This window comes from Ostreococcus lucimarinus, chromosome 21 (assembly GCF_000092065.1).
Source record: "Ostreococcus lucimarinus CCE9901 chromosome 21, complete sequence".
Taxonomy (NCBI): Eukaryota; Viridiplantae; Chlorophyta; class Mamiellophyceae; order Mamiellales; family Bathycoccaceae; genus Ostreococcus; species Ostreococcus sp. 'lucimarinus'.
In genome coordinates this window covers 109,288-123,648 of record NC_009375.1, presented here as the reverse complement: position 1 = coordinate 123,648, position 14,361 = coordinate 109,288, and the positions used below count along the sequence as shown (strand labels likewise).

The window sequence follows — 14,361 nt, the reverse complement described above, 5'->3', positions numbered from 1 at the left end:
GAATCGCGCGCGCACGCAGTCTAGTCTACAACAAGAGTTTATTAAGCGCATCGTCCATGTCGTTCACCACCACCGTCGCCGTGGACGTGTCGGAGTCGAGCGGATAAATAAACGTCACCACGGCGGTGATGTCGTCGGCTCGCTCGTCGTGCTCTTGCCAACGCGAGAACGCGGCGCGCACGATGGCGTGCGCGGCGCGTTCGGCGGCACCGGGCATGTTCTCCTCGTAAAATTTCTCCGCGATCGCCATCGTTTCCGCGCTGGACATGAACTCGAACACGCCGTCGGAGGCGACGACGACGCACCGCGTCGACGGCTCGGCGTTCAAGTCAAACTCGCTCATCTCGGGCGTCGCGCTCACGCCGAGCGACTTCCCCACGGTGTCACCGATCGAGCGAGTGAACGCGCATCCGGGAAAACGATAACCAGCCATGAAAACGCGCGGCGGGTCGTCGCAATATTCCTCGTCCGAACCCGGTTCGCCGTCGCCAAAGTCCTCGTGCGCCTCGGTTTCGCCCAAAACCATGCCGATGGTGGCGAACGTCATCGGCGACGTCGCCTCCGCTTTCATCCGCGCGCGCTCGTCCGCGCGAAAGCACGTCTGATCATGCGTCAAATCTCTCACCTCCCATCGCCTCGTGTGTCGATTCCCGACCGCGACGCCCGCCGCGCGCTCGACGCCGACGACGCATCGCGAATCCCCGACGTTTCCCACGCGCACCACGCCTTCGTCATCAAACAGCGCCGTGATCGCCGTCGACCCCGAAAACGACGCGTTCTCCCCCATCTCTTTGCACACCACCGCGTTCACCGCCTCGAACGTCCGCGCGTACCCATCCCTCAGCGCCGCGCCTCCCCGCGTCTCCCTCGCCAGCGTCTCCGCGAACGTCGCCCGCGCGATTTGCGCGCACTCCTCCCCGTGCTTCCCGTGCCCATCGAACACCCCCACCAGCACCCGTCCCGTCTCTCGCCGCGCCACCGCATCGTTTCCCTCCCCATCGATCACCGCCTCCTCGTGCGCCATCTCCCTTCCCTCCCACGTCGCGCACGCGTCCTGATTCACGTGATGATCCTTGTGCGGATAACATCCCTCCTGGCAGCACCACGCCACGCGCGCCGCGAACCGCGCGCTGAGCGCATACGCCCGTTCGCTCGCCACCTCCCGTCGCGTCGCGTCCATCTCGAACCTCAGCGGTCGCGCGCGCGGCGGCTTCGCGCGCGGTCGCCACGCCGTCGCCGCGCGTCCCGCGCGCGCGTTATCCGCTTTCGCGTCGGTCGCTGTCGGCGCGTTTGCGTCGATCGCGGGCGTCGCCGCGCGACGCGCCGGATCGAACGCGACCGTCGCGCGCGCCGCGTCGTGGCCATCGCGCGCGGGCGCGCGCTCGCGCGCGCGGTACGCGCCGGGCGCGAGCGCCATGTGACGCGTTACCGGGACGCGGCGGCGCGTGGCGGCGGGGCGACCGACCGTATGTGCGTAAACAGTACAGACGACATTTTCGACGCCCGCGCGTCGACGTCTCGAACGAATTCGTTCTCGAATACGACGTATGGAGGCGCAGTCAGCGCGCTGTTTGCGCGGTGCTTCAATACGGGCGGTGTGATTTAATTAGCGCCGACGGATCGCGCGATCGACGGCGCGCGCGCGACACGGCGACGCGCGATGCGCGACCTGACGTCGACGGTGCGACGCGACGCGACGCGAGCGCGACGCGACGCGCGACGGGAGACGACGGGAGACGACGGGCGGCGACGCGACGAGCGGACGGCGAACGCGAACGCGGCGACGCGGCGGCGGCAGGGTTTGCGCGATCGCGACGGCGACGCGGCGCGCGCGACGGCGGCGGACGCGCGAGGACGCGGGCGAAGAGTAACGCATCGCGAACGCGTCGCGGACGCGAAGGGCCGACGCGCCGCGGTCGAGCGCGAGGACTGACGGAGCGCGGGACGACGACGCAGATCGCGGCGCGGCTGGACGCGCACCTGACGCTGCCGCTGCTGGAGTTCGCGCTCGCGGAGGGCACGCACGATGCGAAGTCGCTGCGAGAGGCGAAGCTGGCGACGCTGGTGAAGACGAAGATGTGCGATTGGGCGGAGGAGGCGCGCGCGGAGGCGAGCGGGTCGGGATCGGCGGCGGAGGCGAAGGCGAGGCGGGACGCGACGGTGGAGGCGCACGCGGCGCTGGGGAAGGCGGCGGCGCGGGCGGTGAAGTTCGCGAGCGATGGGGCGCTGATCAAGAACTTGCGACGGGATAAGGCGGCGAACGCGAAGTTCGCGGAGGATAATCACGGGGTGACGAGCGCGGACGTGGACGCGCTGTACAAGTTTGCCAAGTTTGAGTACGAGTGCGGCGATTACGAAAACGCCTCGGAGCACTTGGGCGCGGTGCAGTTGTTGAGCGCGGACAACGAGCGGTGCGAGAGCGCGCTGTGGGGGAAGTTCGCGGCGGACATTTTGTTGCGGAACTGGGGCGGGGCTCTGGACGACATGAATAGGTTGCGAGACGCGTTGGAGAGCAACGCGAGCACGAGCAACCTCGTCAAGATGAAGCAGCGCGCGTGGTTGTTGCATTACGCCCTGTTCGTCTTCTTCAACCACCCGAACGGTCGCAACTTGATCATCGACGTGTTGTTCCAGGAGCGATACATGCAAGCGGTGCAACAAGAGGCGCCGCATTTGTTGCGTTACCTCGCCGTCGCCATCGTCGCCAACAAGAAGCGCCGCAACATGCTCAAAGACTTAGTGAAGATTATCCAGAGCGACGTGTACGACGATCCCGCGCTCGACTTCGTCGTCGCGGCCTTCGTCGACTACGACTTCTCCAAGACGCAAGAGATGCTGAAGAAGTGCGACGCGATGATTGAAAAGGATTTCTTTTTAATCGGCTGCAAGGACGCGTTTGACGAAAACGCTCGACAGTACGTCATCGAAAACTACTGCAAGGTGAACAAGCGCATCGACATCGCCAACTTGGCGCAAATGCTCGGTATGCCCGCCGCCGACGTCGAGGCCACCATCGCGACTCTCATCCGCGGCAGTAAGCTCAACGCGCGAATCGATTCCGAAGCCGGCTTCGTGCACGTGCACGTCGAGAAGAAATCCGTCAACGAGCAAATCATCGAAAAGACCAAAGCCTTGCTGTCCAAGACCACCGCCCTCACGCAAGCCGTGTTGGCCAACACCCAGGCGCAGGCGTATTAACGACAATTTGTCATCGTCAACGCACCGGTATAGTTCGCGCCGCGCCGCGTCCCTCGCGTCACTTCGCCTCGCGCGCGCGATGTCCCCGCCCCTCCGTCGCCTCGCGCGCCTCGTCCCGCGCGTCGCCGACGCGCGCGCGTTCGCGTCCGGCGCGGGCAAAGACGTCGTCCGCCGCGACTCGAGCGACGTCGCGTCGTCGTCGTCGTCGTCGGACGCCAATCCTTGGCGACCGGTGGTGGACCGCGAGACGCGGCGCGTGTACTTTTGGAATCCTCGCACCGGCGAAACCTCCGCGGTCGGCGCGCCGCGCCCCGCGACGGAATTTTTAGCGGACGATCCAGGCGCGTCCGCGCGCGAGGGAATCGGGACGCAGATCGGGTCGGCGTTCGCGATGGGCGCGGGCGCGTCCCTCGGTTTCGCGGCGGTCGCCGTCGCGGCGAGAATCGCGTTCGGTTGATCGCGAGCGGTTCTTTAAAGACGCGATCGATCGCGCGGATGGCGCGAACGCGCGTGGATCTCGTAGCGCGCTGTTGTTACAAAAGAATGGTTTCGTGGGTGCATCGCGGGATGGTTTCGTGAGCGCGTCGCGAGTTCGCGACGGGACGCCGACCTCGACGGCGTCCTCGCCGTTCCGACCAAATTTCACTCAAAAAATGTTTCGCCGACGCGCGACCGGTCCGCATCACAGCGCGTCTCGCGAGGATAGACGACGAGAATAATCATCGCTCGACGGCGTCGTCGTCGCCGCCGCGCGCTCGAATTCTCGATCGGAATCTCGAAATAAAATCCCGAGCGCCTCGAGCGCGGAGCCCCCGCGGGTCTGTAGAATTTCCTTCATCGGCGCCACCGAGGCGTAACCCACGCGAGGCTTCGCGCGTCGTTCGCCCTCGTCCGCGCGCGACGATTCCGACGAATCGTCGCGCCGTTCGATCCCGAGCGCGTCGAAATCTTGGAAAAGCGTCCCCGCGCGTTCTCGTTCTCGTTCTCGTTCTCGTCTCGGGACGTCCCGCGCGCGCGCCTCTTCGCTCTTCGCGCGCCGGTGCTTTCGCGCGTCGCGCGAGACCGCGCGCGGACGAAACTCGACGCGCGCGTTCGCGTCCTCGCGCTTCGGCGCGCGTCGCGCGCGGCGCGGCGACGCCGGCGCGCTCGCGACGTCCCGTCGCGCCGCCGCGTCTCGCCGCGGCGAGGGCACCTTCACCCGGCTCGACGACGTTCCCATCGCCGGCGACCGCGCGAGCGCCGGAAGCGCGTTCCCGTGTTCGTCCGTGATCAGGCACATGCGCCCGCGCGCGTCTCGGACGTCGCGCGCGAGGTGGCCGCGCCGACTGTCCGGAGACGCCCACCCCGAGCGCACGTCGCGAACTGCGGCGCGGCGTCGACCGCGACCGCTCGCGCGGCGACGCGCCGCGTCGATTTTCGTCGATTCGATCCTCGGCGGTATCGGAACGCGCCGATTCTCGGCGGTCTCGGAACGCGCGACGAGTCGGGAACCGATGGGCGCGGATTTTCGTTTGGTCGTTGCCAACGCTACGACGCGAACGCGCGCGACGCCTGACGACGCTACGACGCGAACGCGCGCGACGCCACGCGCGCGACGAAAGAATACAAGGAATACGCGCCGCCGACGACGGCGAAGAACGCGACGACGGCGAAGGCGGCGAACCACTCGCGCGAGACGCGCGCGCCGTCGGCCGCGGCGGCGACGCCGTCGGCCGCGGCGGTCGGTTTCTTTTTCTTTTCGTTTTCGCGTCGTCGAGCCGCGCCGTTCGACGCGTCGCCGTCCGCGTCATCCCGCGACGCGTCTTCGCGCGCCGCGGCGACTTCGCGCGCTCGCAAGAACGCGTCGATCTCGGCCATTCGCCGCGCCTTCTTCTCGGCTTTGTCCAGCTCGCGGCGCCGCGTCGCCGTCGAGGGCGGTTTCGCCGCGTCGATCGAGGTCGTCGCCGTCGTCGCGGCGTCTTCGCTCGTCGTCGCGACGTCCGCGCGCGCGACGCGCATCGCGGCGCGGTCGACGCGCGCGGCACAGTGCCGCGCGAGGATCGAATCGATTCGCGTTCGTGCGTCGCGATGTCGGCGTCGCGCGCGCTTCGTCGCGTCGTCGCGGGCGCGTCGAACGCGTCGCGACCCGCGCGCGGCGCGTCGGCGGTCGCGGACGCCGCGCCGCGCGTCGGCGGCGGCGAAGGGCGCGAATCGACGTCGTCGTCGATGCCGGCGTCGCGGTGGCGTCGCGGCGCGCGCGCGCGCGGCGCGTGCGACGGGACGACGTCGTCGCGGTGCGCGCCGTCGTCGTCGTACCTGGAGTCGAAGCGTCGACGCGCGGCGGTGGCGGCGGCGATCGCGCGGTCGACGCGCGCGGCGGCGGCGGCGGCGGCGCGGCGAGCGCGCGCGTGGGACGCGACGGCGCGCGCGGACGCGCGCGACGGCGCGTACCGCGACGACGGCGCGCGTCGCGTCGAAAAGTTGTCGCGGGTCGGCGTGCTGGGCGCGCCGAACGCGGGGAAGAGCGCGCTGGCGTGCGCGCTCGTCGGCGACGCGGTGAGCGCGGTGAGTCGAAAGACGAACACGACGCGGACGCGCGCGCTGGGGGTGCGCACGGTCGGGGACGCGCAGGTGGTGTTCGTGGACGCGCCGGGGATCGTGGGGCGCGAGCACTACAGGAACGCGGCGCACGCGAGAAAGGTGGAGGACGCGACGGCGCTGGCGAGCGAGTGCGACGCGTTGGTCTTCGTCGTGGACGCGGCGAGACAGTTGGAGCGACGGGATTTGCGCGTGCTGGAGGCGGTGCGAAAGACGCGAGCGGCGCTGGGGGAGATGCGCGCGCCGCCGGAGGCGGTGCTGGTGCTGAATAAGGTTGATAAGATTCCGAAGGAGCGACGCGCGGGGTTGACGAAGATGGTGGACGATTTCCGCGCCGCGGGGGATTTTGAATTCGCGCGCGTGTTTCCCGTCAGCGCGCTCACGGGGGCGGGAACGAGAGCGCTGATGGATCACATCGTCGCCGGCGCTCGGGAGGCGCCGTGGGAGTTCGACGCGACGTCGACGAGCGATATGACGCCGGCGCAGAGGGCGCTGGAAATCGTGCGCGAGAGCGTGTACGACGGCGTGCACGAAGATTTACCGTACGGCATCGACATCGCGCACGTCTCGTGGGAAGACTTTAGAAACGGTGACGCGCGCATAGAGCAAAATATTTTAGTCGACACCGCGTCGCAGAGGAAAATAGTCGTCGGAAAGTCGGGCGAAGTCGTCGGGCGAATCGGCATCAACGCCAGAGCGATGCTCGAGCGCGCGCTCAATCGCAAAGTGCACTTGATCCTGAACGTGAGACTGAAGAAGAAGAAGAAGAACTATCGCAGCGATGACGTCGTGTTCGCGGAGCAGTACTGATTAGTCGTAGGCGTAGTCGTAGATGGACGCGGCGCGGACAACCTTCGGGGCGTCTCGTAGCGGTAAACAACAACAAATCAATCACAACTGCACAATAACGTTAAACACGACGCGCCTCGCTTCGAAGCGCGACGCGACTACACGGTTTTCAAAACCTTCGCGTCTTTCGTCTCTCTGGACGACGACTCAAAGTACCTCCTCGTGGTTTCGATGACGGTGAAGTAAATCACCCCGCCCAAACCGATTTCCAGCGCGCGCGGCGCCGCGCCGCGAAAGAAAAACGACATCCCGAACCTCTCCTTCAGTCGTTTCAACCCCGCCAATCCCTTTGGATGCGTCTTGAGATCGATTCCCATCGAAGACGCGCACACGTGCGCCGTGCGCGAGACGTCAAACGGCGTCGTCACCAATCCCGTGAGACCGCCCGCGACGCCGCCGATGATCGCCGTCTGTCGCTTCCCCAGCGCTCTCTTCTTCTTCGTCTTCTTCCCGCTCTCGTCCGCCGCCGCGCCCTCGATCGCCAGCGTCGCTCGTTTCATCGCCTCGAACGCGCTCATCTGGATCGTGTCGAACGGCAGTTCCCTCGCCAGAAAGCTTCCGAATCCCGCGAACAGCTCTCCTCGTCTCGCCGACAGCCTCGCCGCCGTCGCCAGGCTCAACCGCGACACTTGCATTCGCCGCGCGATCAGCTCCATCGGCGCCAGCACCGCGCTCGACGCCAGCGCGCCGAGCATCGCCGCGATCGACGGGTCCAACCCGAGCGTGCTCTTCGCGCACTCGTACGCCGACATGAACAACGCGGTGCCCGGCGCCGCGCCGAGCAGCTCCGCCGCGACGCCGCCGTACAGCCGGTCCGCGGTCAATCGCCCGCCCGCCTGCGCGCGCGTCTTGAGCGTGTTCAGCGGGAACAGCACGAGCTGGCACGCGATGCCGGCGCACGCGCCGCTCGCGATGCCGACGCGGAGGGAACGCGCGAACGACGGCGGTCGGTCGGTCGCCGACGACGAAGCGTCGCGGCGCGTTTCGCGGCGCGCGCGCGCGCGATCGGCGTCGGCAGGGACGCGGGAGGGAGGCGGCATGCGCGCTCGACCCGGGCGTCGCCGTGCGCGCCGCGCGCGCGCGGCAGGGGCGCGGAGTGGCGCGCGATGGCGCGGCGATGGACGACGGGCGACGCCGCGAGCGAACGCGCGAGAGGGACGGAGACGCGAAGGAACGAATGCGCGGTCTTAGCGTTGAAACCGAGGCGCGTCGCGCGATCACTCGAGCGACTTGGAGACGATCTCGAAGACGTTTTCGCTCAGACCCGTCTTGGCGGCGATGCGCTCGAGCTGCGCCTTCATCGCCGACGCGCGCGTCGGCTCGAATTTGCGCCAACGCGTAAACGCGGACACCATGCGAGAGGCGACTTGGCCGTTGAGATCGTCGAGCTCGAGGACGATGTCGGCGAGGAATTCGTAACCGGAGCCGTCGATGGCGTGAAAGTTGGTGGGAGAGGCGCAGAAACCACCGATGAGGGAGTACACTTTGTTGGGGTTCTTGATGTCGAAGGCGGAGCCGGCGGCGAGCGCGCGAACGTTGGCGAGGTTGTTCGGGAGCGACGACGCGGCTTGGATGCTGAGCCATTTGTTCATGACGAGCGGGTCGTGCGACCACTCGGCGTAAAACGCATCGATGGCTTTGATGCGTTCGTCGCAGTCTTTGCCGCTGAGCGCGCTCAGGGCGGCAATCTTATCCGTCATGTTGTCCGCGGCGACGTAGCGCTCGTACGTCATCGCGGCGATTTCCGGCGCGTCCAAATACGACAAATATCCGATGCACGCGTTTTTCAGCGATCGCGCGGCGCGATCGGCGGGTTCGTTCGAATACACCGCGGCGCTGTTCGCTTGCGCCGTGGCTTCCAACTCAGCGCGAAGCTCCGTGGCGAGCGTCTTCATGACAAAGTCGCGAGCGGCGTGCACGGCGGCGGGATCCACCGTGCCCTCTTCGAGCATGTCGCTCAGCTCGCCCTCGGAAGGCACCATCATGGCGCGCGCGATGAACGCCTTGTCCGCGTCGGCAGCCTTGGCGCCCGAAAGAATCGTGCGCATCGCCGCCGTGATGGCGTCGTTCATCTTGAATGACTGCTCGCCGCCCTTGATCAGATCCAGGCAGAGGTTTCTGAGCAGCGTCTGCCCAGCCTCCCATCGGTTGAACGCGTCCGAGTCGTTCGCCATGAGGAACAACAAGTCGTCTTGCGTCAAGTTGGTCGTCAAACGCACGGGCGCGCTGAAGTTGCGCAAGATGCTCGGCACGGGCTTGGCGTCGACGCCGGTGAAAGTGTACGTCGCCGAGGCTTGATCGAAACGAAGCACCGCCGTCGTGCCGTGGGATTTGCCGTCGATCGTGAGGTTCATGTCTGCACCGTCGGGACCAACGAGACCAACGGCGATCGGGCACAAGACCGGAACCTTGGAGTCTTGACCGGGCGTTTTCGGAACCACTTGCGAGCATTCGAGGGTGAACGTCTTCGCGGCGGCGTCGTAAGACCCGTTCGCGGTGACGCGCGGCGTACCCGCTTGGGAGTACCAGGGCTTGAACGTGGACAAGTCCGCACCGTTGGCGTCGCACATGGCGGCGAAGAAATCCTCCGTCGTCACCGCTTGACCGTCGTGACGTTCAAAGTACAAATCCATCCCCTTGCGGAACCCATCCTTGCCGAGGAGCGTCTCGTACATGCGCACGACTTCCGCTCCCTTTTCGTAAACTGTCACGGTGTAAAAGTTATCCATCTTAATGTACGATTCCGGGCGAATCGGGTGCGCCATCGGACCCGCGTCTTGGGCGAATTGCGCCATGCGAAGGCGCGAGACGTCGCCGATGCGCTTGACGCCTCGCGAGTTCATATCCGCGCTGAACTCTTGGTCTCTGTACACAGTCAGCCCTTCCTTGAGGGACAGTTGGAACCAATCACGACACGTCACACGGTTTCCAGTGTAGTTGTGAAAGTATTCGTGCGCCACGACACCTTCAATGGCGGCGTAATCGGCATCCGTGGCGCTCTGCGGCGTCGCCAACACGAGACGCGAGTTGAAAATGTTCAGCGACTTGTTCTCCATGGCGCCCATGTTGAAATCGTCCACGGCGACGATGTTGAAAAGCTCCAAGTCGTACTCCAAACCATACGTGTCTTCGTCCCATTTCATGGATTTGATCAAGCTCGTCATCGCGTGCGCGCACTTGTCCAAGTTGTGCGTCTCGGTGAAGATGCGAAGCGTCACTTCTTTGCCCGTCATCGTCTTGAATTTATCCTCCACCATCCCGAGATCACCCGCGACGAGCGCGAAAAGGTAACACGGTTTTGCCCACGGATCTTCCCACACGGTGAAGTGCTTACCACCCTCCAAATCTCCAGAATCCACCAAGTTTCCGTTGCCGAGCAGCACCGGATACTTCGTCTTATCCGCCGTGATGCGCGTCGTGAATATCGACATCACATCCGGTCTATCTTGATAAAACGTGATTCGTCGGAAACCTTCCGCCTCGCATTGCGTGCAAAAGTTCCCAGACGACTTATAAAGTCCCTCGAGCGCGGTGTTCTCTTGCGGCTTAATCGTCGTCGTCACTCGCAAATCAAACGCCTCCGTCGGCAGCGCGCGCAGCGTGATCCCCTTCCCCGTCCGTTCGTACGTCGTGAATTTCGCGCCGTCCACCTCGATCGCCGCCAACTCCACCGATTCATCGCCGTTCAGGAACAACGATTTCCCATTCGCATCGTTCGCCGGTCGAACTCGAATCGTCGACGTCACCGTCGTCGTCGCCTCCCCGAGCTCAAAGTCCAAATTCACCCTTTCGAACGCGTACGCCGGTCGCTCGTAATCCTTCAGATATATCGTCTTCGGCGCCTCCGTCGGCGTCTCCGTCGCCGTCGTCATCGCGCGCGGCTTCACCGCGCTCGTTCGCGACGTCGCGTTCGATGGTTTCGGTCGTGACGTCAGCGCTCGAAACGCCGCGCTCGCGACGCCTCGCGCGCTCGATCGCATCGTCGGCGCCGACGCTCGCTCGGGCGTCGTCTCGGGGATTCGTCGCGGCGCGCGCGAGCGTCCGGGCGCGCGTCGTCGTCGCGCTGTGCGGCGCCGAGCGCGACTGCGAGCGAAAAGCACACTTTCCAGCGCTTCAAAACGCGGCGACGCGGCGCGCGTCGCGTCGAGCGCGACCGCGGCGCGCGCGCGCGTCGCGAAGGCTTTATAACGGGCGCGCGCGGCGTCGGCGCGCGGAATCGCCGCGCGACGCGCGCGAAAGACGGCGAAACGTCGATGGTGGAAAACTCGTCCGCGACGGGGACGACTCGAGAAACGTACGAAAGCGCCAAGCGCGCGCGCGAAGACGCGCGAACGGAGATCGCCATGGATGCCGTGCGCCGCGCGGGCGACGCAGACGCGTCAACGAGCGCGACGGTGAGGGATGGGGAGGTGTTTTCGAAGAATTTGTACTTTGAGCACCCGTCGACGACGGCGCGAAGCGCGAGAGCGACGGAAGACGCGATGCGAGCGCGCGGCGTGCGCGTGGTGCGAGGGGCAGATGTGCCCAAAATCGTGACGACGTTCGAGGAGGCGTCGTTCCCGGCGTACGTGATGGACGATTTGAAGGAGCGCGGTTTGGCGACGCCGACGCCGTGTCAGTGCCAGGCGTGGCCGATCGCGCTGAGCGGACGAGACTTGATCGCGGTCGCGGAGACGGGGTCTGGAAAGACGTTGGCGTACGTGTTACCCGCGATCGTGCACGTGAACGCGCAGCCGGTGCTGGAGAAGGGGGAGGGGCCGATCGCGTTGGTGCTCGCGCCGACTCGAGAGTTGGCGAGTCAAATCGAACTCGAGGTCGCCAAATTCGCGGCGTCGAGCGAGATCAAGCACGCGTGCGTTACCGGTGGCGTCCCAAAAGGTCCGCAAATAAAAGCGTTGAAATCAGGAGGGAGCGAGATTTGCGTCGCGACGCCGGGCCGCCTGATTGATTTTTTGGACGGCGGGCAGACGAATTTGCGACGAACGTCGTTCGTCGTCCTAGACGAGGCAGATCGAATGCTCGACATGGGTTTCGAGCCGCAGATTCGTCGAATCATCGCTCAAACGCGCTGCGATCGCCAAACGCTCCTGTTCACCGCGACGTGGCCGGTGGAGGTGCGAGAAGTGGCGAGAGAGTTTATTCGCAACGACCCGGTGGAGATGCGCGTCGGCGGCGCGGGCGACGGTTTGCTCGCATCGAAAAACGTCGAACAAATCGTGCACATAGTCGAAGACGCGGAGGCAAAGTACGCTAAACTCATGGATATTTTAGAAGAAGAGATGGACGGGAGCTCGATCTTGGTCTTCGTCGAGACCAAGGCGCTCGTGGACCAGCTGACGCGTCGACTCCGTTCGGAGGGTTGGCCCGCGCTCGGCTTGCACGGCGACAAAGAACAGAAAGAGCGCGACTGGGTCCTCGAAGAATTTCGCGCCGCGCGATCGCCGATCATGATCAGCACCGACGTTGCCAGTCGCGGCTTGGACGTCGTCGGCGTGAAGCTCGTCGTCAACCACGACTTTCCGAAGAGCGTCGAGGAATACGTCCACAGAATCGGTCGCACCGGTCGCGCCGGACGCAAAGGCAAATCGCACACGTTCTTCTCTATCTTGCGCGACGGCAAGCACGCGCGAGAGCTCGCGCACGTCTTACGCGCGTCGAATCAATCGATCCCGCGCGCTCTCGAGGGCGTCGTCGCCGACTGAGCGTCGCCCTTCGCCGCGCCCGTAGCCTCACTTCGCCGCTCGCGACGTCCCGTCGTCGGTCGCCGTAAATAACGCACGCAACTCAACGCACGATCTCTCCACGGCGATGTCCCTCGCGAAGACGTACCTCGCGTCGTACAACGCCGCGCTCGTCGCCGGCTGGTCCTACGTCCTCATCCTCGCCTTCGCCGCGCTCCGCACCGCCGGCCCCTCCGCCGTCTACGCCGCCGTCGAGCGCCCGCTCGCGCTCGCACAGACCGCCGCCGTGCTCGAGATCGCGCACGCCGCGTGCGGGATCGCGCGATCGCCCGTGCTCGTCACCGCGATGCAGGTGAGCAGCAGGTTGATGGTCGTCTGGGGCGTCTTACATCTCGCCCCGGTCTCGCGCACGGCGAGTCTGGACGTCGTCGGACCGCTGAAAATCGGCGTACCGTCGCTCATGCTCGCCTGGGGCGTCACCGAGGTCGTGCGGTATAGCTTTTACTTTTTTAAGCTCGTTCGGGGCGACGTGCCGAGGGCGGTGACGTGGTGTCGATACACGTTGTTCATCGTGCTGTACCCGCTAGGCGTGAGCTCTGAGCTGTTTCTGGCGTACAGCGGGTTCAAATATTTGGTAAAAACGAACCCGTTGGCGTACGAGATGCCGAATGCGGTGAACTTTGCGTTTCATTTGCCGACGGCGATGCTCATGTTCTTCGCGGGATACGCGCCGGGCTTTCCGATGTTGTACGGGTACATGCTCGGCCAACGCAAGAAGGTTTTGGGTGCGGCGAAGAGCAAGCGCGACTGAGCGTAGTAGTATTGCCCGAGCGACGAGCGGGATCGATCGAACGGGGTAGATGTAAATGTTGAAATATGACGTCGTCGACACGCTACTAGACTACGGGACTGCTACGGGTTTACATGAACAAGGGAACGCGCTCCTCGACGTTTTTCGCCAGCTTCGAATTCGAATTCGCGCGTAAAAACTTCACCAACACCAAGTGAGTGAACATGACGAGACACAAGAACGCGTTCAGGTACACCACGGTTTCTCGACGCCAATAATTCGTCCACTGGTACGCCCAGTCGCCGTTCAGCACCATGACGTTGAACTGACCGATGATGAAAAACGTGCTGGCGTAAAAGATCGGCTGCGACATGTAGCACTTTGGGAACACCAATCGCCCGAGAGAGGCCTCGATGAGCAACAACAAGACGTTGCCCAAGTACCCTATCATGTATTGCGGCTCGAGGTAACACAGGCGCGAGGCGGGATCGAGAAACGTCGTCAACTTCCCTCTCGCGCTCGACGGCACGCACTGCGGGGCGAACGCCGCCTCAAAGAGCACGATGACGAGAAATGAAACGCTCATCGTGAAAGCGATGGTGTACAGCGCCATAACCCAGTGTCCCAACGTGTTACACCGCCCGCTGTGGCCGAGGTAGTGATCGTGCGTCGCCGTTCTCGAACACATCCCCGCGAGCGACGCCAGCGTCGCGAAAAAGAAAAACAGCGTCACCGAGTGCACGGTCCAATCGTGCAGATTCAAAAAGTACGACATGTCCAACCCATACATCTCCGTCTCCGCGTTCACCGTCAATCGCGGCGCGATTTTCTCTCGCACTTCGTAGTACGCGCACGCCGCCGTCGCGCACGCTCGATACGCCAACAAAAACACCCCAGACTTCCCGAACGACTCCGCCCACACGCTTCGATTCGTCGCCCCGCCCGCGTACGCCAACCCACCGTTCATGCGATAGTACTGCAAGTTATCGCCCGCGAACCCGAACCACATGAACGTCGACACCGCGCTCGCCGTCGCCCACAGGTACCTCAGCGGGTCGTTCTTCCAGTCCATCGCCGCGTCCACGTCGTTCAGCAGCTCTTGCACCTTCGTCGCGTTCACCACCGCGGTGCCGTTCACCATCGCGCGCACGAGCGACGCCATCGCGCGTCCCCGAGGGTGTTGCGCCCTCGTCGATTCGCCCGATCGAGCCCTCGCGCGCGCCCGCTCGCGCCGCGCGCGTCCCGCGCGCGTCCCGTCCGTCGCCG

General features: G+C 64.9%; 10 protein-coding genes across 10 annotated transcripts; 5 read left to right on the top strand and 5 right to left on the bottom strand.

Annotated features, from left to right (window-relative positions):
• Positions 1-25: 25 nt before the first annotated feature.
• On the bottom strand, positions 26-1,180 carry OSTLU_29690 (predicted protein; the record flags this gene model as incomplete). Its single annotated transcript, XM_001422776.1, has 1 exon — positions 26-1,180. The coding sequence occupies one exon, from the start codon at positions 1,178-1,180 to the stop codon at positions 26-28; it is 1,155 nt and encodes a 384-aa protein (XP_001422813.1).
• Positions 1,181-1,660: 480 nt separating this feature from the next.
• Positions 1,661-3,198, top strand: OSTLU_29689 (predicted protein; the record flags this gene model as incomplete). The annotated part of the gene is made up of 2 exons (XM_001422865.1): positions 1,661-1,681; positions 1,957-3,198. 2 exons carry the CDS (start codon positions 1,661-1,663, stop codon positions 3,196-3,198), a joined length of 1,263 nt encoding a protein of 420 aa, XP_001422902.1.
• A 79-nt stretch (positions 3,199-3,277) lies between these two features.
• On the top strand, positions 3,278-3,655 carry OSTLU_29688 (predicted protein; the record flags this gene model as incomplete). Its single annotated transcript, XM_001422864.1, has 1 exon — positions 3,278-3,655. The coding sequence occupies one exon, from the start codon at positions 3,278-3,280 to the stop codon at positions 3,653-3,655; it is 378 nt and encodes a 125-aa protein (XP_001422901.1).
• Positions 3,656-4,262: 607 nt separating this feature from the next.
• On the bottom strand, positions 4,263-5,219 carry OSTLU_29687 (predicted protein). The gene has a single exon (XM_001422775.1). The coding sequence runs from the start codon at positions 5,194-5,196 to the stop codon at positions 4,759-4,761; it is 438 nt and encodes a 145-aa protein (XP_001422812.1). The 5' UTR covers positions 5,197-5,219; the 3' UTR covers positions 4,263-4,758.
• A 448-nt stretch (positions 5,220-5,667) lies between these two features.
• OSTLU_5692 (predicted protein) lies at positions 5,668-6,528 on the top strand (the record flags this gene model as incomplete). The annotated part of the gene is made up of 1 exon (XM_001422863.1): positions 5,668-6,528. A coding segment is annotated over one exon (861 nt), but the record flags the coding sequence as incomplete, so codon positions are not given.
• A 194-nt stretch (positions 6,529-6,722) lies between these two features.
• OSTLU_89833 (MC family transporter) lies at positions 6,723-7,664 on the bottom strand (the record flags this gene model as incomplete). The annotated part of the gene is made up of 1 exon (XM_001422774.1): positions 6,723-7,664. One exon carries the CDS (start codon positions 7,662-7,664, stop codon positions 6,723-6,725), a length of 942 nt encoding a protein of 313 aa, XP_001422811.1.
• Positions 7,665-7,841: 177 nt separating this feature from the next.
• Positions 7,842-10,496, bottom strand: OSTLU_36617 (predicted protein; the record flags this gene model as incomplete). Its single annotated transcript, XM_001422773.1, has 1 exon — positions 7,842-10,496. The coding sequence occupies one exon, from the start codon at positions 10,494-10,496 to the stop codon at positions 7,842-7,844; it is 2,655 nt and encodes an 884-aa protein (XP_001422810.1).
• A 471-nt stretch (positions 10,497-10,967) lies between these two features.
• Positions 10,968-12,326, top strand: OSTLU_36611 (predicted protein; the record flags this gene model as incomplete). Its single annotated transcript, XM_001422862.1, has 1 exon — positions 10,968-12,326. The coding sequence occupies one exon, from the start codon at positions 10,968-10,970 to the stop codon at positions 12,324-12,326; it is 1,359 nt and encodes a 452-aa protein (XP_001422899.1).
• A 106-nt stretch (positions 12,327-12,432) lies between these two features.
• Positions 12,433-13,116, top strand: OSTLU_29682 (predicted protein; the record flags this gene model as incomplete). Its single annotated transcript, XM_001422861.1, has 1 exon — positions 12,433-13,116. The coding sequence occupies one exon, from the start codon at positions 12,433-12,435 to the stop codon at positions 13,114-13,116; it is 684 nt and encodes a 227-aa protein (XP_001422898.1).
• Positions 13,117-13,225: 109 nt separating this feature from the next.
• Positions 13,226-14,257, bottom strand: OSTLU_19197 (predicted protein; the record flags this gene model as incomplete). The annotated part of the gene is made up of 1 exon (XM_001422772.1): positions 13,226-14,257. One exon carries the CDS (start codon positions 14,255-14,257, stop codon positions 13,226-13,228), a length of 1,032 nt encoding a protein of 343 aa, XP_001422809.1.
• Between the last annotated feature and the right edge of the window lie 104 nt (positions 14,258-14,361).

What these genes read in the sequence shown, in the direction of transcription:
- OSTLU_29687 (XM_001422775.1), bottom strand. Translation starts at nt 5,196, where the DNA reads ATGCGCGTCGCGCGCGCGGACGTCGCGACGACGAGCGAAGACGCCGCG.